The following is a 27,380-nucleotide window of genomic DNA, read 5'->3' as shown; positions in this document are numbered from 1 at the left end:
CCATGTCTGCATGCCATCCTTGATCAAGGTTATTGCTCCATTCAGTTTTCCTTCTTATTTTCTACACTGTGAGCCTGGCCCAAAAGGATTTGTTGAGAGTAATACCCATAGCCTTTGTCTCCGATTCCTTCCATAGTAAGAATCTGGAGACAGCAAAGGAGACAGTTGCTGTCTATATATGCAGCCTGTGTTTGCTGTGCACTTCTTTATTTCTTCTCTCTCTCCTTTCTTTTCCCTTTCCAATGTCAAACCACTCTGTTGGATTTTCTTCCTCTTTTCTTCTGCCCCTTTATGCCCTGCCTATGTCCTGTATCAAGATTTGCAAACGGCGGGGGGGGGGGAAGCCCAAGAGGGGGCGCCTGGCTGGCTCAGTCAGTAGAACATGCAACTCAATCTCAGGGTTGTGAGTTTGAGCCCTGCATGGACCACAGAGATTATTAAGAAAAAAAAAAGAAAAAAGGAAAAAAAAGGTTTGCAACAGGTAACCTAAATGAATGAAACCAACCATCTCACTAAGGACCAATAGCCTGCTTAGAAAAAGCCCCACCTGAACCCTCTTACACTGTTGGTGGGAATGCAAGTTGGTATAGCCACTTTGGAAAACAGTGTGGAGGTGCCTCAAAAAATTAAAAATAGAGCTACCCAGCAATTGCGCTACTGGGTATTTACCCCAAAGACACAGATGTAGTGAAGAGAAGGGCCATATACACCCAAATGTTCATAGCAGCAATGTCTGCAATAGCCAAACTGTGGAAAGAGCCGAGATGCCCTTCAACAGATGAATGGATAAAGATGTGGTCCATATATACAATGGAATATTACTCAGCCATCAGAAAGGATGAATACCCAACTTTCACATCAACATGGTTGGGACTGGAGGAGATTATACTAAGTGAAATAAGTCAAGCAGAGAAAGTCAATTATCATATGGTTTCACTTATTTGTGGAACATAAGGAATAGCACGGAGGACATTAGGAGAAGGAAGGGAAATATGAAGGTGGGAAAATCGGAGGGGGAGACAAACCATGAGAGAATATGGACTCCAAGAAACAAACTGAGGGTTTTGGAGGGGAGGGAGGTGGGGGGATGGGTTAGCCCGGTGATGGGTATTAAGGAGGGCACATACTGCATGGAGCACTGGGTGTTATACGAAAACAATGAATCATGGATCGCTACATCAAAAACTAATGATGTATGGTGACTAACATAACATAATAAAATAAAATTAAAAAAGAAAAAGGCCCACCTAACAGGAGGCAGCCAGCATTTGGCATCATCAGAGTTGCCATGAAGCACAGTATGTGGCATGGGCCCCTGTGGTAGTGTCTATCAAATTTTCAGAAGCTAGAAACCTCTCTGCTTTAAAATGTTGACTCAGCATCTTTAAAACTGTGCAGGATGGAGAGACAAAAATCTGTGTGCCAGATTTGGCTTCTGGTGGTCCTGTTTGCAATCCTTAGCCATGACTATACCTGCCAATTGGTCCCCTGTGTCACCTTCAGGTGTTGTTAAATTCAGCAGCATGCATGGCCAAAGAGTCCCAGAGCCACTTCTGCCATGTATTTTATCTTCTAGAGTTCTCAGATTTTTCCTCCCTCTAGAAAATTAGCTTAGCAATTAAAAAAAAAAAAAGATATTATATAATTCATCACCCATTGGGACATACTTGTTTTTCTAAATTCATCAACCAATATACTTTCTATCAGCTATGTATATTTGTGAACTAAAGGGTAATCTACTTTTTTCTTTTTTTTTTTAGATTTTATTTATTTATTTATTTGAGAGAGAATGAGAAAGAGAGACCATGAGAGGGGGGAGGGTCAGAGGGAGAAGCAGACTCCCGCTGAGCAGGGAGCCTGATGCAGGACTCGATCCCAGGACTCCAGGATCATGACCTGAGCCGAAGGCAGTCGCTTAACCAACTGAGCCACCCGGGTGCCCTACTTTTTTCATTCTTAACATGAAACAGTCACTTTCTGAAACCTCAATTCATCGTAACTTTACGCATAGATTTCATTTCCAAGTTCTCATTCAGGATAAACTCCCTCTTTGGAATACTGGTGCTTTTGTTTTGTTTTGTTTTGTTTGTTTTAGATCTGCCTGAACTTCACTAGTTGTTATTTATGTACCATTGAAATTCAAAACGTGTACAGCATTGGTTTCAAGTGCCCTTTAGAAGCCATCAGATCAGTATGGCAAACTATTTTTCCAAAGGAATGAAAGCTCACAGGTTGTGCACTAACTTGTTTCCTTTAATCCTAAAAACTCAGTGAAATGCCCAGGCTAGTGGCCTTCTGGAAGGCCATTGTGTTAGAATGGAAGATTATGTACTGTATTTCTTCCTACTATTTTAAATGCAAATATGATAATATACCATGAAACAGTGCACATATTAATATCAGTGGTTTTTTCCTGTTTTGAAGTGATCCCATGTTCCCCGATAGTTGGATCTAAAATCTCAGTCCAGTTTTGAAGTTGTATGTAAGAAAAAAGAATTGACTTGAAGGAACTGAAAAGTACTGCCATTGTTCCATAAGATCATGGGATGTTTTGAATTTTAATATTTTATTGAAAATATCAAGAACATTCAAAGCTGGAGACCTTTGAAATACAGTTGACCCTTGAACAACATGGGGTCTAGGGGCACTGACCCCCTGCCCAGTCAAAAATCTGCATATAACTTTTGACTCCCCCAAAACTTAACTACTAGTAGCCTACTATTGACTGGAAATCTTACCAATAACAAACAGGCAGTTAACACATATTATGTTACATGTATTATAGACTGTATTCTTACAGTAAAGTGAAAAAATGTTAAGAAAATCATAAGGAAGAGAAAATGCATTTACAGTACTGTACTGTATAGGTGGATCCATGCCGTTCCAACCATGTTGTTGAAGGGTCCGCTGTAATGTAGTCTTCACAAGGCAAAGAAAGAAGTGGGGTAAATTTGTTTAACAGAAGGCAGGTTGTCTCCTTTGAAGTCTAATCATGTGAGAAAGGAAAATCCAGCCAAGTTTTGGGTCCACAAGACAATTCAAACTATCTTTAAAAATAAGTTTTGGCTTTTCTTGAGACCAATGTGTGTTTAGACCAACATTTTAGCTCTTAAAATTTAAACCTAGGGGTCTTTTAAAGGAAATTTAATCCATGTGTTTTTGATTCACTAAATCCTGAATCATTATCCATAAACTGTATGTCTCTCTAAGCTCTTTGATGTCGAAGAAATCTTTGAAGCCATGTAAGGCCTTTTTGTTCCAGAATAGGAAGTTGGTTTTTGCTAAGGGTCAGTAAACAGCATCTTCAAAAATCTGAATTAGGTCTAAAATCTCACAACCATAACAGAATGAATATTTGAATGAGTGCTAATGCAGTTTTCTGATGCAATGTGAAAAATGTAAGTACTTTTAAAGACCAAGTAGTATTTAGTTGTAATCCTTACTAACCCCAAGGAAATTATTTTGGCACCACTCCTTTTTCTATTATAAAAAAAAGATAAAGTCCAAATATTTATCATTTTATCCTAACACACAGTAGGTACTCAGTAAATGTTTGTTGAATGTTAAATGACTTTTTCTTCTGCCCAGAACCTTCCAGCTAATGTCAGTCTTTCTATTCAATAGCAGTATCCATCTGTCATGTCTCAGAATGAATATATTCTGAGTCAGTGACCTGGTTTGACAAATTTTAAAAATAAGCCATCAAACTAAATATATGACATTTATTGAAATTCATTCTGTACCATGAAAGAACTGCCTTGCAAAGAGTGCTGAAAATAGGAAGGCATTTCTAGGCTAATTAGATTAAATATTCAGTTGTTACCATATGCCTTCTGAAAATTGATTTTTTTCCCTCTTACTGTTCCTGCCATTCTTCCTCCCACCTTGACATGCTTACTGATTGAAAGCTATGCACAGAAAAGGGCAGGTCGTTTGTATCTACAAGCAAGTTCAAACAGGCTTAGAAAACGTAATGCTATAATCATAAGTTGCCATAATGTAGGAGGGAAGAGAGGGATACTCAACAATAATGGGGGCATTGGGTTTTGCTCCAGATTACATAGGTGACACATCTTTGAACTCTATTGTGTGGAGAAAAACACCTTCTTACTGTAGTTAGACTTCCTGTTTATGAGTGTGTATTTTCTGGTGACTAGACTTCCCATATGGACTCAGCACAAATATGTAGCTTTAAGTTCCATTGAAATGCACATGATTAAAGTACTGACGTCTATGGAGACAGCAACTCCTTCTCTCTAAAAGAAAGTATTTAGAAGAAGGCATTGTAATGAAACATGGGCATTGAGATCTTTCTTGATATCTTGTTGTGTATTTCTTTTTTTTTTTTTAAGTTGTCTTTTTTTTTAAAGATTTTATTTATTTATTTTGACAGAGAGGGAGAGAGAGAGACAATGAGAGAAGGAACACAAGCAGCGGGAGGGGCAGAGGGAGAAGCAGGCTTCCCGCAGAGTAGGGAGCCCGATGTGGGGCTCGATCCCAGGACCCTAGGATCATGACCTGAGCCGAAGGCAGACGCTTAACGACTGAGCCACCCAGGTGCCCCTTGTTGTGTATTTCTAACTACTCCCCACATTTTGTCCTCAGAAAACCTTTCCTGATCAAAAAGGTGTTGTTTCTATATGACGTTAGGGTGACAGAATTTGGTGATTTCTTATATCTTGGTGGGGAGAAAAAGGAAAATCGTGTTATTATGGTCTTTAAATAGAGGTTCTTTGAGGTGAGCCTGAGGGTCTACTAAATACATATACCATCATTAAACTTGTTTTGAAATTTAATTACGATAGCACTGTATAAGAAATAACTTATTTATATAGTTTTGACATGCTTAATTTCTTTGTCGATAGTTGATCAAACCATCAGTAATAATCATATATCAATATGTGCATATTCAAATTTAGATGATTTTTAAAGCTCTAATTAAAAGTTCTCATAATCTGATAAATAAGCAGCCAAATGCCTTTGTATTTATACATTTGAAAATCTGTAGTTCAATTTAAGAAGGTTTTTGTGATAACTCTCATGCCACAAATAGAGAAAATAGATAACGAAGGAGAAGACTTAGAAGTTTTAATGGGGTGTTAGATCAGTGAGGTTACAGGAGGGGAGAGGTGGGTGGATACGTGGAAGGGTCATGGGCTTGGGTGCATTGCAAGTAATGAAGAGAGTATCACAATTAGGAATCAGGCTGCTGCCTTCCAAATAGGAAAAAGGCTGGTCAAAACTGAGCGGGGAATCAAGGGACACTCACTGGAAAATGGTGGAGCATGTGATAGGTAAACAAAGTCTGAACTTACTTTGCCACGTGGTTTGATTCTGGGAGAAGCAAGGCTATCATCTGCCCAGTCCTAGATCAGGCCTCTTAGTCTATTCTACCCTCAGATACCAGTAAGAATAGCAGCATTATGTAGCAGGAAGCAGAGGGAACTTTTATTCTGAGTGTTCAAGGCATACTCTAAGCATTCTATTACCTACTCGCAAACACTACAAATGAAATTCTATATTCTTAGAAGAATTCATAGTATTAAAAGAAAAACCAAGAAAACTTACAAATTTTTTTAAAAGATTTTATTTATTCATTTGAGAGAGTACAAGCAGGGGGAGAGGCAGAGGAGAGGGAGGAGCAGACTCCCCACTGAGCTGGGGGCCCGACGTGGGGCTCAACATGGGGCTCAATCCCAGGACCTGGGGATCATGACCTGAGCCAAAGGCAGATGCTTAACCATCTGAGCCACCCAGGCGCCCCTACAGATTTTTTACCCCATGTTCTTAACGAGAAATTTCTAGTACATCAGCTCATTATAATGCATCAATTACTGTTGGGATCAAAAGTTACAGCCCTGAAAACTATATCCATAACTATTCTCTATTGGAATACCATCTGCTGTGGCTATATATATATATATATATATATTCTTTCAGGTATTTTCTTGAGATTATTTCTTTGGGCTTTGATTATACAGAGTTCATGCTGGAGTATGTGTAGTAATTACATTTATGTTCTAAACACAAACTCAGACAGTGGTCTAAACTTGAGGAAAGCTTCTATCAGGCTCTGTCTTCACTTTCTGTCTTTTTGTTCCTCTGAGAGTCTTAGATGGGCAGCTGTTACCTGACTGTGGCCTCACATTCAGGCAGAATCCCTTCAGCTCCTGCTGCAGTGTCCAAGGTTTGCTCATGGTCTGACCACTGTCTAGTTAAGATAAAGACAGCAAGCAAATAGAATCATTTAGGGCCTGCACAAACCTTTGGGCTTAAAATATTAATACCCTAGCTGGGTTTTTTTATTAAGTATAAAATAGTACAGTATATATTTTAAGTTCTATTGAATTATATAAAGAAGCAGCCGAAGTAAAGTTTGTTGACCGAAAAAAAGTGTGTGACTAACAGAAATGAATACACATTTTAGATTTTTCAGAAATTCACTTTCTGTCATGTCAAAATTAAGATACTTCTAAATTTTATTTCAGTTTTACTAACACATACTTGGATTGTTTATTGAAATCTATACATCAGAAATCAATGATTTTAAACATACTTCTGCTCTTCAAAGAACTTACAAAAAAGATTTTTCTTTAAATCACCAGAAGAGTGCAAATAAAACCCCAGACAGTTTCATTAACAGCAATGAAAGGTGACAGCCCTTGAGTCTATGTCATAAGTTGATTAATTACTTTCCAAATGTTATTAAAGATTCTGAATGAATAACTAGACTGGTATTTAGGATCAAGCCTCCCTCATAATTCCTAAGTGGGTTTTAATTTTCAGAGTTAGATGATCATTATATCTGATTCGTTTCTTTAACATCTTCAGATTGTTGGTTTTATTGAAAAGAGAGCAGAGTTGGGGGCGCCTGGGTGGTTCAGTTGGTTAAGCAACTGCCTTCGGCTCAGGTCATGATCCTGGAGTCCCGGGATCGAGTCCCACATCGGGCTCCTGGCTCGGCGGGAAGCCTGCTTCTCCCTCTCCCACTCCCCCTGCTTGTGTTCCCTCTCTCGCTGTCTCTCTCTCTCTCTGTCAAATAAATAAATAAAAAATCTTTAAAAAAAAAAGAAAAGAAAGAAAAGAGAGCAGAGTAACTATTTCAGTATGTTTTTCTTTTCCCTGAAATTATTCCTTGCAGATTTCAATAAAATTTGTTTTGAAATAAAAATAATCAAATGTTGGCATTGCCCTTTAATAAAGGCCCATAGATCTGATGAGTTATATAAACATTACAAGGAATTCATTACCAAGGTCATGATTATAGAACCATTTAATTCCCAAATCTACCTTGCTGACTGCTTGGACACTCCATTGGAATCAGCATTGTGTATTAGGATGAGTATCACCTCAAGCAAACTTTTGTTTTGGTCATTTCTCATTTTCCTCATTCCCACAATGATTCCAAACTTTCACCATTTTCTTAAGCTATTGAAATCTCTTTGACTTCCTTTATTCTCCATATAATATCTCCCTTTATAGTTTAGAGAATAAACAGAAGCCCAGATAGTTTCCATGTCACCTGTTTTTACCTCCCTCCTTTTTGTCTCAAATGATAAAATAGTCTCTTCAGCCTATGGTCTTGATTCCATTCTTCCCCGACATCTTGGAGCACCTTGCTCCATTTTTCCCTCCCTACCAATCCCTCCCATCTTTTAAAATCTCCCTCACTTTTTTTCATTCAGTCCTTACTCAATGCTGCTTCAAGCAAAAAAGCACATATGCAGATATTCTGATACAATTACCTTAAGTATTCACTCCTACTTCTGCCTTACCCTTTAAATAAATTTAGAATTCTTGAAAATAATTTCTTACTCATTGTCTCTACTCTCATTCATTCTTTAATTCATTACGCTCAAGCAGTCTGTTCCCAACTACCAAGAAGATGCCTTCACTCTAATAACCAGCAACTTCCTCATTGCCAAATCTGATGGACAATTTTGTTTTTATCCCACTTGACCCCTCTGTGAGATTTGACACCATACATATTGCTCCTTCTTTTTGAAATTTCTTGCTTCTGAAATACCAGACTTTCCTTTTTACATTTAAAGTTTAGATTTGAACTTTACAACTAAAGTTTAAATTCCTTCTTTCTACATACTGAACATGCACATAGGTGATCTCACTTACCTCCATGACTTCAACTACGCTGATGGGCCAGTGGTTCACAACTGCTCTAACTCCCTCTGCTCTAGAGCACCATGCCCATGTTGTTAACTATCTTATGGACACTTCCACTTGAACGACCAACAGATACCTCAGAGTTATTAACGGAACTATTTTTTTTCCCCCAAAACTTTTCTCTACCTGTTTACCTTACCTTTGTTTATGACACCCAAGGTAGACATTTTTTAGACATACCTGACTTCTTAGTCTTCCCCTATGATCAAAATCCATGTTGGATCATTGTCACATAATTTTTTTCTCTTTAATATCTTTCTAAGCTAGTCTTTTTTCCCTATCATATCCATACTGCCAGAGTCTTTGTTCAGGGTCATTCTTTATTAATTCATTTCATTACCCATTCTTCAACAAATCCTTGCCAAGTGCTATGTAATGGCACTATGCTAAGGGCTAAAAATGGATCTTTCAGTCTAGTGGGAGATACAGATAAGTAAATTACAACACAACATAATAAAGTCTAATTAAAGAGAAGGCAGGTTTGATATGTGAGCATGTGGAACAGTTTCTAATCCATTCCTAGAGGGTGAGAGAGGTATCATAGAAGGCTTCCTGAAAGAAGTGTCACCTATGTTAAGACTTGAGGAGAGAATAAGTTAACCAGGTGAAGGTGAGGACAAGAGTATTCCATAAAGGGACCCATGTGTGCTGAGACCCAGAACAGGAGAGCACATAGCTTGCTTCAGCAACCTGAAGAAGGGCAGGGTAGCTAGAGCCTAGATTTCTAGGGGGGCAATGGCAAGAGGCAAGGCTGGAGAGTTAGGCAGAGGCCACATCATGCATGGCTTTTAAGCTGTGCTAAGGAGTTGAACTATTTTTAAAGAGCAAAGTGACATAATCACATTGTCATTTTAGAAAGATATCTTTGGTACATTGGGGAATGGATGATCAGGAGCAAGAATGGAGTCGGAATACCAGGTAGGAAGGTGTTGTCCTAATCCAGGCAAGAAGTGACACTGCCCTCAACTAGGGGTGGCAGTGGGAATGGAAGCAGATGGACATATTTAAAATACCTATAGTTAGCAGTCAAGAATGATGCCCTGGAAAAGTGAGAAATATTAGGCATTGAGATAGGATATGGAGTGGTAGAACAAGTTTTCATGGGAGTAAATGAGGTGTCAGAAGGACATCTGACTGTTTGTCTCATTTGCCTTCTTCTTCCCAGCTTTGGTGTGCCCTGGCACACAGGCCTCCTCTGCATTCTTCTTTCCTTGGTGGTCTCATCCTATTTCATGGCTTTTCATACCATCAATGTGCAGACAACTTCCCAATTTAAATTTCTAGTGCAGACCTTTCTCCTTAAATCAAGGACTCAGTTGGATAACTGCATACTCAACATCTCCAATTGGATGCCTAAAAAGTATCTCGAACATGAACAGAACTACCTGCCCTGATCATCATACATTCCTGCCAAACTTGCTCTACCTACCAGCTTCTCTATGTCAGTAACTGGCAAAATCATTTTCTCTGTTACGAAAGCCAAAATATTTGGAGTATTCATGACTGCTTTTTTCTCACACACCTCATCTCCAAATCCATTAGCAAATCCTCATAGCTCTGTCTCAAATATAACCAGAATTCAACTACCTCTTCGCACACCATCTTTTCTAGCCCAAACCACCGCCATCACTCACCTGGACTACTGCAGCAACCTCCTAACCGATCTCACTTCTCTATTCTTACCCTATCCCATTCCCCTGCCACCACCAGTCTTCTTCCACACACAGTCAAGGTGATTCCATTCAAATATATTCACTCCCATGCTCAACACCCTCCAACAGCTCCTCATTTCACTCCAGTAAAAGCCCAAGTCTGACAGTGACCTACAAGGCCCTATATGGACTGATTCTTTGTCCTCTCTGATCTTATCTCATCTCCTGGACCAGGGTCCAGGCTTATTGGCCTTTGCTGTGCCTCAGACACACCGGGCATGCTTTCAGTTAGGTCCCTCTTGCCTCTGCAAGAAAAAAAGAAATCTTTCATGTCTCAGATGGCTAAGTCCTCTCCTCCTTCAACTCTTTCCCTAAAAGCCGGCTTCCCAATTTTTCAAAGCTACAGACCTCTCCCACCACCTTCCTTCTATGTGCTCCTGATCCTCTAACCCTACTTTCTTTCTCTCTCTCTCTTTTTTTGCCAGTAACACTCATCAACATGTAACACACCACGTGTATAATTTGTTGTCTGGATCTAAGTGCTAGAAAGTAAGTTCCACAAGAGCAGGAGTGTTCATTTTGTTTACTGATGTACCCTCACTCCCAAGCACCTCCCATATATTAAGACCTCAATTAATATTTGTCAGATTTAGTCTTACGTAGCTGTTGGACATACAAAACTGATGCTTGAGAGATGGATTTCTGGACTCTCTGGAAATAAAGATGAAGATATAGATCGGGGAGTCTTCACTCTTACTAATCTTCATCTTCTATTGCCTGGACAGATGCAGTGACCTTCTGTCATGTCTTCTGGCCTCTAGCTTCTTTCCACTTCAGTCCATTCACCACACTGTGACCAAAATTTTCTAATACATAGTTAAAAGTACTATGCTCGTTTCCATCTCCTGCTTAAAACCTCCCAGTGACTTCACTACAGATAAACTATAGATCCCTCAACAGGATGTATAAGGCTTTCTATGATGTGGCCCCCAGCCTAATCTTCCAGTTTCATCCATACCCAGCCCAACCCACATAGTCTGTACGCCAGTTACAGCTTCCTAAACAGCCTGCACATTCTCCCTGAGGTGCCTAGCTGTGTGTCCTGTCTGTCCCCTGCTTTTACTATGCCTAAGCAACTCCAACTTAACCTGCAAAACCTGGCTCAAGTAGTACCTCCACGCTAGCATACTCCTTGGCCCTGCCTTTCTCTGCCACAATTAGCTATTCTTTCTCTGTTCCTTCAGCAATGTGCACCTGTCTTTATAGCACTTCATAGCACAGTGGGGCGGGAGGCTGGGACTGCCAGTCAGTAAGTAACACCAATATGGTTGAAAAGTTTTTGGTTTTTTTAATGTCTTGCCCTGTCTATTCTCTTTCTGTTTCTCTCTCCCTCAAACACACATACCCCCTACATACACACACACAACTGCCTTGGATTATTTTTCCTTGAATTGATCAGTTATATAAGTGCAGTCCTGAGCAAAGTTGTCTTTAAGTTGTCCTAACCTTTTGGTTTATTGATTTTTCAAGGATCCAAAGTGTTTACTGAGTTTTAGAAATTGGATTTTGTACTTATGTACTTATTTTTCTGTACTGTTCTATTTTTTTAAGATTTTATTGATTTATTTGAGAGAGAGAGACTGAGTGAGCACAAGAGGGGGGAGGGGCAGAGAGAGAGGGAAAAGCAGGCTCCCCACTGAGCAGATCCCAGGACCCTGAGATCATAACCTGAGCTGAAAGCAGACGCTTAACCAACTGAGCCACCCAGGTGCCCCTGTACTGTTCTCTTTTTCTTTAACAAGGATAGCTTTTTCTTGGCATTCTCTGTCCCTTTGAAAATATTTTTTATAGAAAGTTTTGTTTGATTCTTTTATTCTCTGATTATATATTGATCTCAATATAGTGATATGTTTTTATTTTTTTCTCCCAACTGTTAGAATTGCATTATGTTTACCCAAGGGATCCACATCTATGTAAAATATGACTAGGTTTGGCTATTCCTTCCATTCACAGTTTTTTTATGATTTCTAAAAGTTTTTTCTACTTTTCCTGAAAAAGAAAATGTTACATACTGACAAAATTTACCTTGAGAAACTCCCTAGTTCACTCCCCTGGCAGAGAATCTACTTGCTAACTCTGATTTCCAAGGAGGTTCTCAGACCTACCCTAAGAACGAAGTGAAAATAGAGTTATAGGGTAATGCCCACCTCACATGGATTTAACTCCTATTTGGGGGTTAGGGCCTGGCCTTTAGCACCCCTGTGCCTCTACCCTTCTCTCTCTTTCCCTGGATACTGGTTTGTCTTTACATGACAGCTACCAGGACAGAAATGAGGTCCACTCACCACCACCATTTCGCACAAGTATTTGATTTCTGCTTTACATAACACCAGAGAGATTGATCAGTTATATAGTCCCAATTCTGAGCACAGCTCTCCCCAATTTGGAATTTACCATGCCTTGTGCTGAGGACATTTTCAAACACTAAGGGAGGGAAATGTCTGATTCATTAATGAGTAATGTACCAGCTTCCTCTCTAACTTGTCTCCCTTCAATGCTTCACATTCTGACTGTTCAGTCAGGTTTATCCTATTCCAACCCTGTGTTTGAATATGACTGGAAAAAGTTGCTAAGCTTATTTTATTTTAACTTACATACTTAGGATGATGTTTCGCATACATGATTTGTAGTTTCATGTTATTCACTGTTCCTGGATTAATTGAAGAAAATCTGGTAGCACTTGTGCACAATCTGGACTATAAAATTACACTTATCCATTAGGCTGAAAATTATTTTTAACTACTTTTATAGGATTTCAAGCATCTTAGCACTTTCTTAACAGTGAAAGTTCAATGTTCACATATTCAAGGGCAATGAAACATTCTTGTCCGACCTACAACTTATTAATGGGACAAAAGCCTGTCCAATCATTCAGGACTCTGACAGTTCAATGTATTTTCTCAACAGGACTTTTTACAATATGTACAATGTTAAAACAAATGTCCATTTGTTCTTCTTTCCCAGAACTTGAATACTTTCAGCAATTCTTAAAAGGACAAAGATGTTTACTAACAGATTACGAATGTATGAGGGATAATCTTGAGAATATAATGAAATTCTATTCTTTTTATCTTTATTCTTACCAGATCAGAGTCAGATAATGGTCTCAGTCATATGTTACAACTAGAAAATGCACAGTTGGCTTTTTCTGATGCTATAATACAATCATTTTCAACTTTTAAAATGATTTTTGGAAGAAGAAAGGATGCAATATTGGATAAGAATCTGAATAAAAGCACTATTTAGGTCTCTTTCAAAGAAATAACATTTGTATAATAATCAAGCATCAGTGTTTAAAGGAGCCCCTAAAACATTAATTAATTATAACACATGAAAATTATTCTTGCACCATGTTTAGTTTAACTTCTTTTCTCCTATAGCCACCTATACGTGAATTTTTTTTTAAGGTTTTATTTATTTATTTGACAGAGAGAGAGAGAGCAAGAGCAGGAACACAAGCAGGGGGAGTGGGAGAGGGAGAAGCAGGCCTCCTGCCGAGCAGGGAGCCCAGTGCGGGGCTCGATCCTAGAACCCTGGGATCATGACCCTAGCTGAAGGCAGACGCTTAACGACTGAGCCACCCAGGTGCCCCATATGTGAATTTTCAATAAGCTCGTTTATTATAAATAAAGTATACAATCTAAGGATACTTTTTTTTTTAGAAATTTCATGTCAGTGACAGGCTGCCATACACAGTATAACTTTTCTCCACAAGCACACAAAACTTTTCCTTGATTTTTAATTAAAAAAATAAAAGAATTTTTACTCCCTTTCACATAGTTACACCTTCACATGATATTTAAAATCACCTGTTAGGAACAGTTTACTCTGGTAATCACTTTGAAAACAGCATGTTTTAGACACACCGCAACAACACAAAAATAACAAAAATAATCATATGCAGTTTTGCAACATGTGCTACAAAAACCTTAAAAATATTGTTCTACACCAATAGATAAATATGGCCAAAATCTTTTCAATCTGAGTTCTGTTAGTAAAAAGGGTAATTGTTCCCTTATTTTTCTTCATTTGCTTGCAACTAGGATTGTCACATAAAATATATTCATGGGACATATTTATACTAAAAAAATTAGTCATTATTTATCTGAGATTCAAATTCAACTGGAAATCCTATATCTTTATTTGCTAAACTTAAGTGGGGGTATGGGTTTGCTCTTCTTTAAAGTGGTAAAGAGGGGCGCCTGGGTGTCTCAGTTGGTTAAGCGACTGCCTTCGGCTCAGGTCATGATCCTGGAGTCCCGGGATCGAGTCCCGGGATCGAGTCCCACATCAGGCTCCCTGCTCAGCGGGGAGTCTGCTTCTCCCTCTGATCCTCCCCCTCTCATGCTCTCTGTCTCCCATTCTCTCTCTCAGATAAATAAATAAAATCTTTAAAAAAATAAATAAAATAAATAAAGTGGTAAAGTAATGGTTCCTTTTTTGTTGTTCTTCCTTAGCATGGAAGGCCCTTACCATGGCTTTTGCCTTGGAGGACAACTTAAGGACTTCAAGAACTTGAGACAGGTTTAGAGGAAAACCACAATGGCCAAAGGGTGGAAAAATAAGAAATACCAATATTTAAACTGAGAGTATTATGGTGATGACACAGTCACCAAGTATTTGGAGTGGGCTCACCAGTGGACTGTGCCAAGTTCCTCATTTTTGACAAAGGCATGCAAAAACTGGCTAAAACACAACTTAGGATAAGCATGGTAGCTATATTTATTGAATGCCAGTGTATTCTGTGCATGATTGAATGCCAGTGTCTCATGATTTATCCCTAACCCTCATGGGCAACCCACAAGACGTATACCATTATCCCCATGTTTTAGATAAGGAAACTGACACGTTATGACACTTTAGTCATAAGATATGTAAATGGTTAAGCCTAGATTCACATCACATCAAAGTCCATCTAATAACAAAGCCCAATACTCTCTCCACTACACCTCACCTCTTCTCTGGAAGGTTTTATGAGCTATTGGGAAGAATGTTATCAAGCAAACTTGTCCTTGCCAGGGGAATGAACTTACTTATGAGTATTTAGATCGTTTAAATGAGGTCACATGAAAGCAGTTGGATGGCTGAAAAATCCTCAAGATTTCTTCTGTCCTCCCAACTTACTGTTAGAAGTCATTGTCAAAGTAGGGGCACCTGGGTGGCTCAGTTGGTTAAGTGTCCAGCTCTTGATTTCAGCTCAGGTCATGATCTCAAGGTTGTGGGATTGTGTCCCATGTCCGGCTCTGCACTGGGCATGGAGCCTACTTGGGATTCTCTTTCTTCCTTTCCCTCTGCCCCTCCCTCCACCCTCTCTCTCTCTCTCCCTCTCCAAAAAAAAAAGAAAGAAAGAAAGAAAGAAAAGAAAATTAATTATTGTCAATGTAGTATCTGGCTACATTAGATAGGATTTTTGACGTGGCATATTGTTTTATCTTTCTAAAGTCAGTTTAGACTTTTTTAATGATCGTAACACTATTAAATCTTTAGGCATAAGAATCAAATATTCAACGAAGCATGTTTTAAAATTTGTTTTCTCGACAGCCCAGTAGATCCTTTCACTTTTCAATTTAGGTTAAACCCTCAGATTTTTAGCATTTATCTTGTTGTCTTCAAATCCACAGACTATATACTTTTCTGAGAGTAGGAACTCTCAGTATCTAGATAAGGGCATGATATGCAATGGATGCTCACAAATATTTGATTAAATATTGTGTGAGATAATATGATTCTTCATGAACAGTGAATGTTTATAAATACAGTATTAAAATCGTCATCAGGAATCTCCTATTAGAATCTTCTTTCCTTAACTTTGCTTTTCTGGTCCTACTTTTACAGTTAATAGAAATAATGTAAGTGTAGAGAGGGCTAAGAATTTTTCTTAGGATTTCACTCTGGCAAGTCCTCCTGGAGATTTAACTATGACTTGTTTTTTATGGCTGCAATTTCCTTAATATGGGGCCTCAGCCATTTTCCATCATCATAAATCCGTTTTATATACTTAAAAGCAGGATTGAAATTTTTTCCGCTTTTTATATCTTGCCTCTTCACTTAGATACATTATTTCTGTCTTGAGATTATGTTATGTACTATTGTAAAAAAAAAATTGAAATTATATGGCAGGAAAAAACTAGTATACCACGTCAGAAATTTTAACTAATAGATGTATTTCCAAATGCAAAATGAAATATTTAAAGTAATTATTCAAGTAAATAAGGGAACTATCTTTGCTCTTTGTTCTAATTACTTGAATATTTTACTTAAAATTGCTTTTATTCACTTGACCTTTTGTTTGAACTCACAGGTTTGTAGTATCTCCAGATGGACATTATTTGGTCAGGACTTTTTCAGGAGCAAGGAATAAAAGAATCACAATGAAACTGCTGATGAAAAAAAAAGAGAGAAAGGAAGGAGGAAAGATTTTACTGGTTCCTATTAGCTTAAGACATGGTGGGTACAGATGTTCAAACAGCAACATGGAGAACCTCCCTTTCTCTATGTCTGGGTTCTCCTGCCCTTTGGGTCAGTTTTGTGTTCAGGGAGGCTTTCTCCACATACTGGCAAAGTTGGGCATCAGACACTCTAAATTAACATCATCTTTAGTACTTGTGATCTTTCAAAGAGAGAGGTCCTTTCCCAGTATTTATATTAAATCTCAAAAAGACTCTGGTCTTGATTTGGTCACATGCTTATCCCGACTAAGCTCTGCATCAAAAGAAAAGTTCACTGAAAGGCCAGCTTGGTTTGCAAGCTCACCTTGTGGTAAGGGAGGTAAGCCATATGATGGCAGCCCCATTAGAGAGGAGGGAGAGTTTTCAAAAGAGTTGCCAGTAGTAGAGACAGAGTTAAAGTAGTTAGGTAGGTTATGGGGCACCTGGGTGGCTCAGTCGTTGGGCGTCTGCCTTTGGCTCAGGTCGTGATCCCGGGGTCCTAGGATCGAGCCCCGCATCGGGCTCCCTGCGCCACGGGAAGCCTGCTTCTCCCTCTCCCACTCCCCCTGCTTGTGTTCCCTCTCTTGCTGTGTCTCTCTCTGTCAAATAAATAAATAAAATTAAAAAATTAAAAAATCTTTAAAAAAATAAAAATAAAGTAGGTAGGTTAAAACAAATGTTTACTAAAATATTACACCTTTTGAATAAAAATTATTTTTAGGAAATGCAAATAATTTATTTTATTTATTTATTTATTTATTTTTAATTTATTTATTTGACAGAGAGAGCGAGAGGGAACACAAGCCGGGGGAGTGGTAGAGGGAGAAGCCGGCCTCCCGCGGAGCAGGGAGCCCGATGCGGGCCTCGATCCCAGGACCCCGGGATCATGACCCGAGCCGAAGGCAGATGCTTAACGACTGAGCCACCCAGGCGCCCAGGAAATGCAAATAATTTAAAACAGCTGAAGTGAGCATGATACTTTTTTTAAAAAGCATTAGAAATACACTCACAAGAACTATATTGCACATTTAGTACATTTTAGATAATATTTTATCTTCTTTGAATCTCAGTTTCATCATCTGAAAGGGAATAATGCTCACTTTATAAGATAACTATGCAGATTAAAGGTGAGGATATAATAGACAGTACTTTGTATACTATGTAGTGCTATCTATATAATTGTAAAGTATTATGATTTCTAAGAAAATCAGTTCCTAAAGAAAGCAAAGTTACCCCTGTCAAACTCTAGAAAGTCTCTCTTACAAATATATCCCATTACACCTGTGGTGTTTTTTCCTGAGGAATCAGTGCTTGAATATAACACACAAGTGCTTTGTGATAGGTTTTTATTGATGAGGAGAACAATAATGACAACAGTAGTAGGGGTGATAGGCAGAGGTGGCTACTCAATAAATTCTTAGGGAATTAAATATATTTCTGGGGAATGAAAAACCCATGTAAGCTAGTTTAGTAAAAAAACTAATGGCAGATAGATGGCAGACAGAGTGGAGTAGCTGGTCTTAAGTTTAGGCTGAGCTGATCTTCCTAGCTAACAGAACAATCCTCTTTAAAGGAAATACTCCTAAATACCAATTGTTTGGTGGCCAAGGTGCCATTCAGATAATTACTCCCAGGAAATGTTTTGCCAGTGAAATTATCCCAACTATCAACTGAAAAGAAATAAAGAAATGTTTTATGGATGATTCAGTTTCACCTGCTATGTGTACAACATTTTAAGAGAATGAATTAGTCAATCTGTTTGAATCATCTTTACGTGTTCCTTTTAGTAAGGAGCACAAAGCTGGCTAAATGGCCAGCACTATTTCAGAAAGAAAGAAAAAACAGAAACAGTAAAAAAGACATTCTATATTGAAAGCCTGATCCAGGCATATCACAGGAATAACTGTATCAAGACAAAAATATATGAAAAGTGAAAGTATTTCGGGAGTTACTACCAATATAAATATTAAAATTGCTCACACATCCCGATCTGGCAGATTATATAGATAGAAAAAGCAATATATGCCAACACAATGGCATTGAAATAAAATGTAATTGTAGAAAAACAATCTCAGAGTTGAAAATTATTATAGTTAGAAAATAACTTTGGAAGTCATTAGTTCAGCCTAGGAGTGTGCTTGTAAATACTTAATCATCATCCTTTCAGGGGAGGAAAAAAAAGTCCTGATTTGTAATGTTTGCCAGTTTCTGTGATGTAAATACTCCAGCCATGGCCTATTTCAAACTTCCAAGGTAAGGTCACTGAACTCACACTGGAAAGATGCACACAATAGGCCGTCATGAGCCACAGGGCTCCAGCACATGACTAGATCAACACTATCATTTTACAAATAAGAAAGCAGCTGAGGCCAAAGAAGTTGGGTGACTGGCTTTGGGTCATACAACTATTCAGCTGCACTGCCACAACTAAAACTCAAGTTCTTCCCCATGCTACACCTCAGGGTGTGAGTGCCTTATGAGAAAGGGATCATAATTGATTGATGCCTGCCTGACTCCCCTACCCTGGTTAAGCTCCCCTTCAAAGACTCCCATAGACCTTTCCACATTGAGTTTAAACTGTGGTCTGTTTGTCTGTCTTCCTTACTAGTCTGAGATCTCATGGACAGTTGTAAAGCATTTTATTCATTTTTGTGTCATCAGCACCCTACACACTATCTGGAACATAGTAGATGCTCAAAAAATATTTGAGTATATGAACAAACAATAATAATAGAGAACATTTATTGACCTACTACATGTCAAACACTGCTCTTAGTGACTTACATGCCCTAACTCATTGAGCCATCAGAGTAACCATCACAAGTGAGATAGGTATTATAATCATTCCCATATCTCAGATGAGAAAATGGAGGCTCAGAGAAGTTATTTGCCCAAGGGGCACACAGACAGCAAATGGATTTAAACCTTGCAGGCTGTCTCCAGAGCCTGTGCACTTGAACACTTAGCTGTCCCTTATTTAACCAGCAGTGTCATCAGGCTGTATCGCTCAGCAACAAATACTTCCAAAAGGTTTCCCTCCTTTCCTTAGGAAAGACAGGTATTTCTTGGAGAAGATCTAGTCTGACCAATACACACCTTTGTTAATGGGGAGGAGACTTAATTAATTGAAATGATCAAGGAAATGGGATGTTTACGTTTTCTCATTATCTGAGGATTAAACAGAAACCTGTATTTTAATTAAAAATCCTGTTGTTGACAATGGGCTCTAGCCCTATTTTTTTTTTTTTTTTTGCTTTAATTTAAAAAAATTAACCTTTCTTTGATTTCTCAGTTTGAAAAGTGCCATCACTGTTTGCTATCAAGAGAATGTAAAGAAGATGAGGGAGACTGGGTTAACAAACTCCAGGGGTATTCTGCAATGTTTTTTCCTTAAACAGAAAAAATTATCCTCTTTCCCTCCTGGTCTTCTTATGACTTGCCATCTCATCAAGTGAGATAACAAAAAAGCCCATTAGTATATTTGTGCATTTTCTTGGATTCTTAGTTAATTGAGAATTAGTACTGTGAATAACTTATATACCAACTTTAAGATATGAACCTTATTTTTAAAACATAATATAATAGCTCGGATTTAAAAAAAAAAAAAAAAAAAGATCATTTTAAAGGCTCCTTCAAAAAGCCTAAAAGAAAAAAAGTCATTCACCCTCTACATTGCATTAATGGATATCAACTAAGATGCAAATTGGTTGTAATGCTTTTTTTTCTTTTGGCAGTAATGGTTCATTTATTTTCTTCCTGTATTACTTTTCCTAAAGAAAATACAGTGACAAATTATGTAGTAGGCTAATGTTCCAAATTTTAGAAGACACACTAATATCATATTGAGAAGTTCATTTAATTTTTCCCCATAATATATTTTAGAAGTTTTAAATACATATATGCAGTTTATTTGGAATTTGTTTTTGTCCTCTAATAGTACAGCTTGTCTTAAACCCTTCTTTTCTTCTACTCCTTGTCATTCCCCCCACCATGGCCAAAAATTTTCTTTTTTTTTTAAGATTTTATTTATTTATTGGAGAGAGAGGGAGAGATGGAGAGAGTAAGCATGAGCGGGGTGAGAGGCAGAGGAAGAAGCAGGCTTTCCACCGAGCAGAGAGCCTGATGCGGGGCTAGAAGAAGAGAATAATAATACTTTCTACTTCAAAGGGTGTTTATAAAGAGTAAATCAGAGGGTTTCGCAGAATGCCTGGCACATACATGGTAAGCATTCAGTACATGTTACTGTTATTTTTATTATTATATGGCTTATACCTCTTCCAATTCTTCACCTTAATGACACACTTTGCTTTGCCCACTTTCTATGTAAAGAGAAAGTCACAACACATTGTGCTTCTTAAAGGAACCCTCAGACCTATTAAGCAATCCTTCTTTTCATTTCTTGCTGACCTCTTTTTGCATGATTTATTGTAGCTATTCTAAACCTCTTTCTCTACTCTGAAGATCCTAATACCCCTTCTGTAACTATTACTTTCAGTGATGTTCATATACCCTAATTTATTTTTATAATATTGAGACCATATGCCCTGAAGTCCAGTGTCTCTGTACTTCATCTTACTTATCCTCACCTGCTATCTCAGAAAATGATATTTCTTATGTTCTAGGCTCTTGAAAATGCCTCTTTTTACTCTTTTGGGATACTGCTCCAATAAGTTTTATCTCCCCCATTTGCTTTCCTTGGTTTCCCCACTTCTCTGGGCTCAACTACTTGCAGTTCTTCTGACCATGCCATATGTTCTTTCCTGCCTCTATATCTTTTTTACAAACTGCTGTGCCTGCCTCTATATCTTTTTACAAACTGCTGTGTAGGAATTTCCCTTCATCCTCCTCCTCCTTCAAGACTCAGCTCTAGCATCATTTCCAATGTGGTTGGCTGCCCTTTTTATGCATTCTCATAACTGTCTGTCAATCCTCCATCAAGTGACTCTGAGCTTCCTAGAGAAACGCACCATACCTCTGTATTCCCAGAACCTACCACCATGCCTGGCCCTTAGTAGATACCCAGTAAACGTTAGTGGGAGAAATATCTACAAATAAGCACATATCTTTCCTACAATTTAAGAATAAACTTTTGAGGGATGGCTGGGTAGCTTAGTTGGTAAGCGTCTGTCTTCGGCTCAGGTCATGATCCCAGGGTCCTGGGATCAAGTCCCACGTTGGGCTCCTTGCTCAGCGGGGAGCCTGCTTCTCCCTCTGCCTGTTGCTCCCCCTGCTTGTGCTCTCTCTCTCTCTCTCTGTCTTTCTGACAAAAAAATAAATAAAATATTTTTTTTTAAAAAGAATAAACTTTTGAAAAAAGAATAAACTCTTCTTGACCCTGATTTGCTTGCCCTTCCTTTGACAAACATTCTACTTCCTTACCACACATTCTCTTGCAATTTAGTATTCGATACAACTACTGAATCTACTGAGATTACTCTCTTGAAAGTCAGCAAAGACCTTCCATGTGGCCCATGTCCTCCTTCTCAAGCCCCTCACTTGGCTTCTGTGACACAGTACAACATTGGTTGTCTTGGCACCTCACTGAACTTACCTCCCTTGACTCCTTAATTTGTTTCTCCAACATGAGTAATCCCAAGATTTCCTTCATTCAACCTTTTTTCTTCCTTCACTTTGTCCCTCCATGAACTTACTCTTGATTTTAACCATTATCTCTGTGTAGATAGATAACATGCGAAGTTTATTCCTAATCCAACTCGAGTCCCTATTACTCTACCAAGACCAAGTTCTACATTGTCATTCCTTCAAGTACAGACATGGCACTCATACTTCCACTTGCCACTGTCTCACCCCAGACAAATATTGTCTCACTTAAGACTGATCACGCCACTTTCCTAGTAAGGGCAGACTTCTCCTCAGAATCCTTCTTGTCATTTGCCTCTATTGCTTGGCACAAATGCTCTGTCTTCTTGGAATCCTTATTCCTCACTTATTCCAGGCATCTGCTTCCTGATGAACAATATAAAACCTACTAGTCATCCCTATAGTAGAACGTTTTCACTCATTTCCCAATAATACATGAAACCCAACATGTTTAAAACCAACTTATCATATTTGTCAGTCTTTAGCCTAACTTCCTCCTATTGACTACCCTAGTTTTATAAATCATTCCCCTTTTTCCCAGATAACTGCTAGTCATCTTTGCCTTCTCTTTTGTACTCCACCAATTTAGGTGTCAAATCTTTATTTATTCAATATTTATTCAAATATTCTCTCATTGATCCCTTCCTTTCTATTCTTGGGAACACCATCTTGATTCTGGCCCGTATAGATAATAAGGTTATGGACTATAATAATACCCTATCACCTGGTCTTCCTGTTGCCAGGTTCTAAACCCTCCTCTCAGCCACCTTGCCTCCAGATCAGTCTTTCTAAAGGAAAACCTTGATTATATGATTCTCCAGCTCAAAATCCTTGACTTTTCTATCACCCCTTAAATAATGTCTGCAATTCCTATCAATTTGGTAGAATAAAATTATCTTTGATTTTGGAGTCAAAAAGATTTGGATTCAAGTTCTGGCTACTACACTTACCTTTTCTGTAACTTTGAACTTATTGCCTGATTTTTATTCACTTATTTATTCAACATATATTTATTTAACACCTACTGTGTTCTAGGCTCTATATCAGATACTTGGGAAAGAGTGATGAGCCAAACAGACATTGTCCTTCCTTTCCTGGACCTCACAACATAGTAGACTTGTCCCTATTTTTTATTATCATAGTAATTCTAAGTATAAGTCATGTCTCCCTCTCTTGATGCTTTTAGCTCTTGGTTTGTGCTATGCAGGGTATTATAATGCTGTGTACTATGGTTACTTGCATATGTGCTTTGTCTCTCAACCACAGTGTAGGTTCACTGAAAGGTAAGTACCACACCCCATTTCCATAGTGCAAGCACAGAGCTGTGTACATACTAGTTGTTAGTGAATTCTGCTGTGATGTTGTAGACCTAGGGTTAGTCTTTGTAGACCTACTATAATGCCTAGTAACTTTTTAAAGTTTCCTTTTGTCCTGTCAGAATTATGCACTAAAAAAGGAGGGAAAAAAGTAATAGCCGTTTGGTTTCTATTCCTTCTAAGGCCTCTCCTTTTTAACCTACCACCCTGCCTACAACTTTTATAAGTAGAACTAACAGTGTTTATAACTCATGTACCTTAAGTTTTTTGAAACTGAAAAACAAATGCATTCATGATAAGTAGTTAGAAATATTGTCCATGTGCATACAATGGAATGTTAAAATAATGTGTTTTCTTTACTAAATAGCTTTTGGCTTGGTAATGAACAATATGTTGTTTCTCCCTAAGAAATAATTCTAGGACTTTAGTCCTGAACACTATATTTTATATTATATATTTTCAGATTGCTGTGTTTATGTTTCCAGCCATCTTACATTAAGTTAAGCATTTGTCTATCCAAAACAATAGATCAACTATAGCCAAATTATAACCATACCTTTCCTCTGCACACAAAATCCTATAAACAGCATGTGATCATATTGCTTCTAGAATTTATGATTGTTTTCTTCCAAAAGGAAGCTAAATTTAGCCTAGTAATTCTACATGCTCCCAAGGAAACAATGCCTGCTGTGATTTCTAGAATAAATGAATCTGAACCGCAGTTCCTTTACTTGACTAACTAAGAAAGTTTAAATATCAACCTAGTCATTACCACAGACATTAAACCACATTAAAAAACAGCAAGGGGTTAAGAAAGAAATTTGCTGTTTCTGACTTCATTGCTAAATGAGTCTAACTTAGTTGCTGTATTGTCTTTAATACAGAACATTGTTTGCATCTCATAATGGTTCTCTAAAATTACTCGTTCATGGCTTGAGTTCCAAAATTAAACTATGTAGAGTCATGTCCATCTGCACAATGCATCTTTATGTGAAATCAGCTAGAGTTTTTTGTTTTCACTTGATGTAAAAATGCCAGTTAGGAAGGTTTGTTTCTAATAGTTTAACTGGTATGGTTCTTTCAGTTTCTTCTTTGTTTCTAATGACAACTAAACTGCTCTCGCCTTGAACATGTTTTGGCAGATAAGCTCACCATGAAGGCCCCTGCTGTGTTTGCACCTGGCATCCTTGTGCTTCTGTTTACCTTGGTGCAGAAGAGCTATGGGGAGTGCAAAGAGGCACTGGTAAAGTCTGAGATGAATGTGAACATGAAGTATCAGCTTCCCAACTTCACTGCAGAAACACCCATCCAGAATGTTGTTTTACACAAGCATCATATTTACCTCGGTGCAGTTAACTATATTTATGTTTTAAATGACAAAGATCTTCAGAAGGTTGCTGAGTACAAGACTGGGCCCGTGCTGGAACACCCAGATTGTTTCCCATGTCAGGACTGCAGCCACAAAGCCAATTTATCAGGTGGCGTTTGGGAAGATAACATCAACATGGCTCTACTTATTGACACATACTATGATGACCAACTCATTAGCTGTGGCAGTGTCCACAGAGGGACCTGCCAGCGACATGTCCTTCCACCCAGCAATACTGCTGACATACAGTCGGAAGTTCATTGCATGTACTCCCCACAGGCAGACGAAGAGCCTGGCCAGTGCCCTGACTGTGTGGTGAGTGCCCTGGGAACCAAAGTCCTGATATCTGAAAAGGATCGGTTCATCAACTTCTTTGTGGGCAATACCATAAATTCCTCGTACCATCCAGATCATTCATTGCATTCGATATCAGTGAGAAGGCTAAAGGAAACGCAAGATGGTTTCAAGTTTTTGACAGACCAGTCTTATATTGATGTTCTACCTGAGTTCAGAGATTCCTACCCTATTAAATATGTCCAGGCCTTTGAAAGCAATCATTTTATTTACTTTTTGACAGTGCAACGAGAAACTCTAGATGCTCAGACTTTTCACACAAGAATAATCAGGTTCTGTTCTGTAGACTCTGGATTGCATTCCTACATGGAAATGCCTCTGGAGTGTATTCTCACAGAAAAAAGAAGAAAGAGATCCACAAGGGAGGAAGTATTTAATATTCTCCAAGCTGCATATGTCAGTAAGCCTGGGGCCCACCTTGCTAAGCAAATAGGTGCTGACCTGAATGATGACATTCTCTATGGAGTGTTTGCACAAAGCAAGCCAGATTCTGCTGAACCAATGAATCGCTCTGCTGTCTGTGCATTCCCTATCAAATATGTCAATGAATTCTTCAACAAGATCGTCAACAAAAACAATGTGAGATGTCTTCAACATTTTTATGGACCCAACCACGAACACTGCTTTAATAGGGTAAGTCATATACATTTCCCACTTATAAATTATGAGGTATAAGTCAGAATAAGTAGCAGTCTAGAAAAGAACATCAAGGGTTTTTTGGTGCTTGGTAAATGATCTTTATCCAAAATATTTGTATATTCTTTCCAAGAAAATTTAGATACTGAATCTTCATTTAAATATAAAATCATAGCATGAGAAAAAGTTAATGTGGTTCTAAAAGAAAAAGGATTTTACAGTTTGGGTTTACATGTTTGTCAACACTTTAGATTATTAAACTTATTTCTCATATAAGCTTTAATAGTTCTGGTCAGATTTACACAAAGCTTAACGTAACAGCAATTCCTATAAAATGCAATTATTGAGATCCCAATGCAGTCTTTACAGGATTTAGAATGAGAAGCTCAAGTTAATTTGTGGGTTTTGAAGGCTTTTTCCTTATGAGGCCCCATTCATTCACTGATAAACAAATGAATGGTTTATATTCTGGGCATTATATAAAGAAAATTAAAAACAAACAAAAAAATCTCTTGGTAATGTTGGTAAATAAAATGTTGGTAAATAAAATATTTTTAAATGAGCTAATACACTTCTCTGAATAACTTAGAAAACTAGAGAGGAAACTTTTGTTTCTAAATCCTTCCTTTGGAACTTGCATGGACTTTCTACTTGAATAAACATGTGTCTACCACCTTCTAGTTAGGTGCTTTTTACCTGGTTGGTATTTGATATTTATAAATACAAATATTTTGATCAATACTTGTTTATACCTACATGAGATGGTATTTTCACAGGAGATGTTAGGGACATTCTTTGTTGCTTTGATTTAGATATAGTAAAAGCTACCAGCTATACCCAGAGGATTTATCCTACTAGCCATCAGATCATTTGGTGCTAGAGGAAGAGCACCAAATCAGGAGTACATTGTGGCCTTGGGCTCCCTTGGTTTGGACCCACATTCGAGCATGTGAACCTGGCTATATCTCCTAACACAACAACCACTAGTGGTCATAATTGCATGAACAATGAACAAACCATCTAAAGATGGTTTGACTTTGGAAAACCACATCTCGCTACTTTAGCAGTTTTCAGTCTCAGTAATAAAGGCTGTAATTGTAAGCAGAAGGACATTAAACATATCCTTGATGAAAGTATATAATTTGCTGAAAGGCACCAAGAACATCTGAATTCAGAAACATTTGGTTCACTTTTGCTGAAATATCTGCTATACTTCCCCAAATGGAAGCTCCAAATAATGTTTTTTTAAGATTTTATTTATTTATTTATTTATGTGAGAAAGAGAGAGGGAACTCATGTGAGCAGGGGAAGGGGAAGAGGGAGAGAAAGAGAGAATCTCAAGTAGACTCCCCTCTGAGTGCAGAGCCCCACAGGAAGCTCAGTCTCATGACCCTGAGGTAATGACCTGAGCTTAAATCAAAAGAGTCGGATGCTTAACCAACTGAGCCACCCAGGCGCCCCACCAAATAACTTTTTATAAAGCAAAAAAAAATATTTCTGAGAAAGTGAATTCATGTTTTAGTGAACTAAAGACATAACTTCCCTCCTTCCCCCTCCAAAGTCTAGGAATAAAAAATAATATACATGCATAAATCCCAACTAAGACTTATTTCTCCCTGCATTCATGTCATACATGTTGCAAACTCTGTAAGAAGCAACAGAATTCCTCCTGAGGCTGCCCCTTTTCTTCACTAGAAAATACAAAAGAATGAAAGGAAACAAAAGGACTTTCAAAAACCTGGAATTAGGGGGAAAATGTAACATTAATAGCATTCCAGAGAAA

General features: G+C 38.1%; 1 protein-coding gene across 3 annotated transcripts in view; it reads left to right on the top strand.

Annotated features, from left to right (window-relative positions):
• Positions 1 to 27,380, top strand: part of MET (MET proto-oncogene, receptor tyrosine kinase) — a 243,581-nt gene that overhangs the window by 134,405 nt on the left and 81,796 nt on the right. For all 3 annotated transcript variants that reach the window (XM_032401723.1, XM_032401724.1, XM_032401725.1), the window contains exon 2: positions 24,381 to 25,594. In XM_032401723.1, coding sequence (XP_032257614.1) covers positions 24,392 to 25,594 — 1,203 coding nt within the window. In that variant the 5' untranslated portion in view covers positions 24,381 to 24,391. The remainder of the gene's footprint in view (positions 1 to 24,380; positions 25,595 to 27,380) is intronic.

Source organism: Phoca vitulina, unplaced genomic scaffold (assembly GCF_004348235.1).
Source record: "Phoca vitulina isolate PV1807 unplaced genomic scaffold, GSC_HSeal_1.0 scaffold4, whole genome shotgun sequence".
NCBI classification, from domain to species: Eukaryota; Metazoa; Chordata; class Mammalia; order Carnivora; family Phocidae; genus Phoca; species Phoca vitulina.
This window is presented reverse-complemented; position numbering and strand designations above follow the sequence as displayed.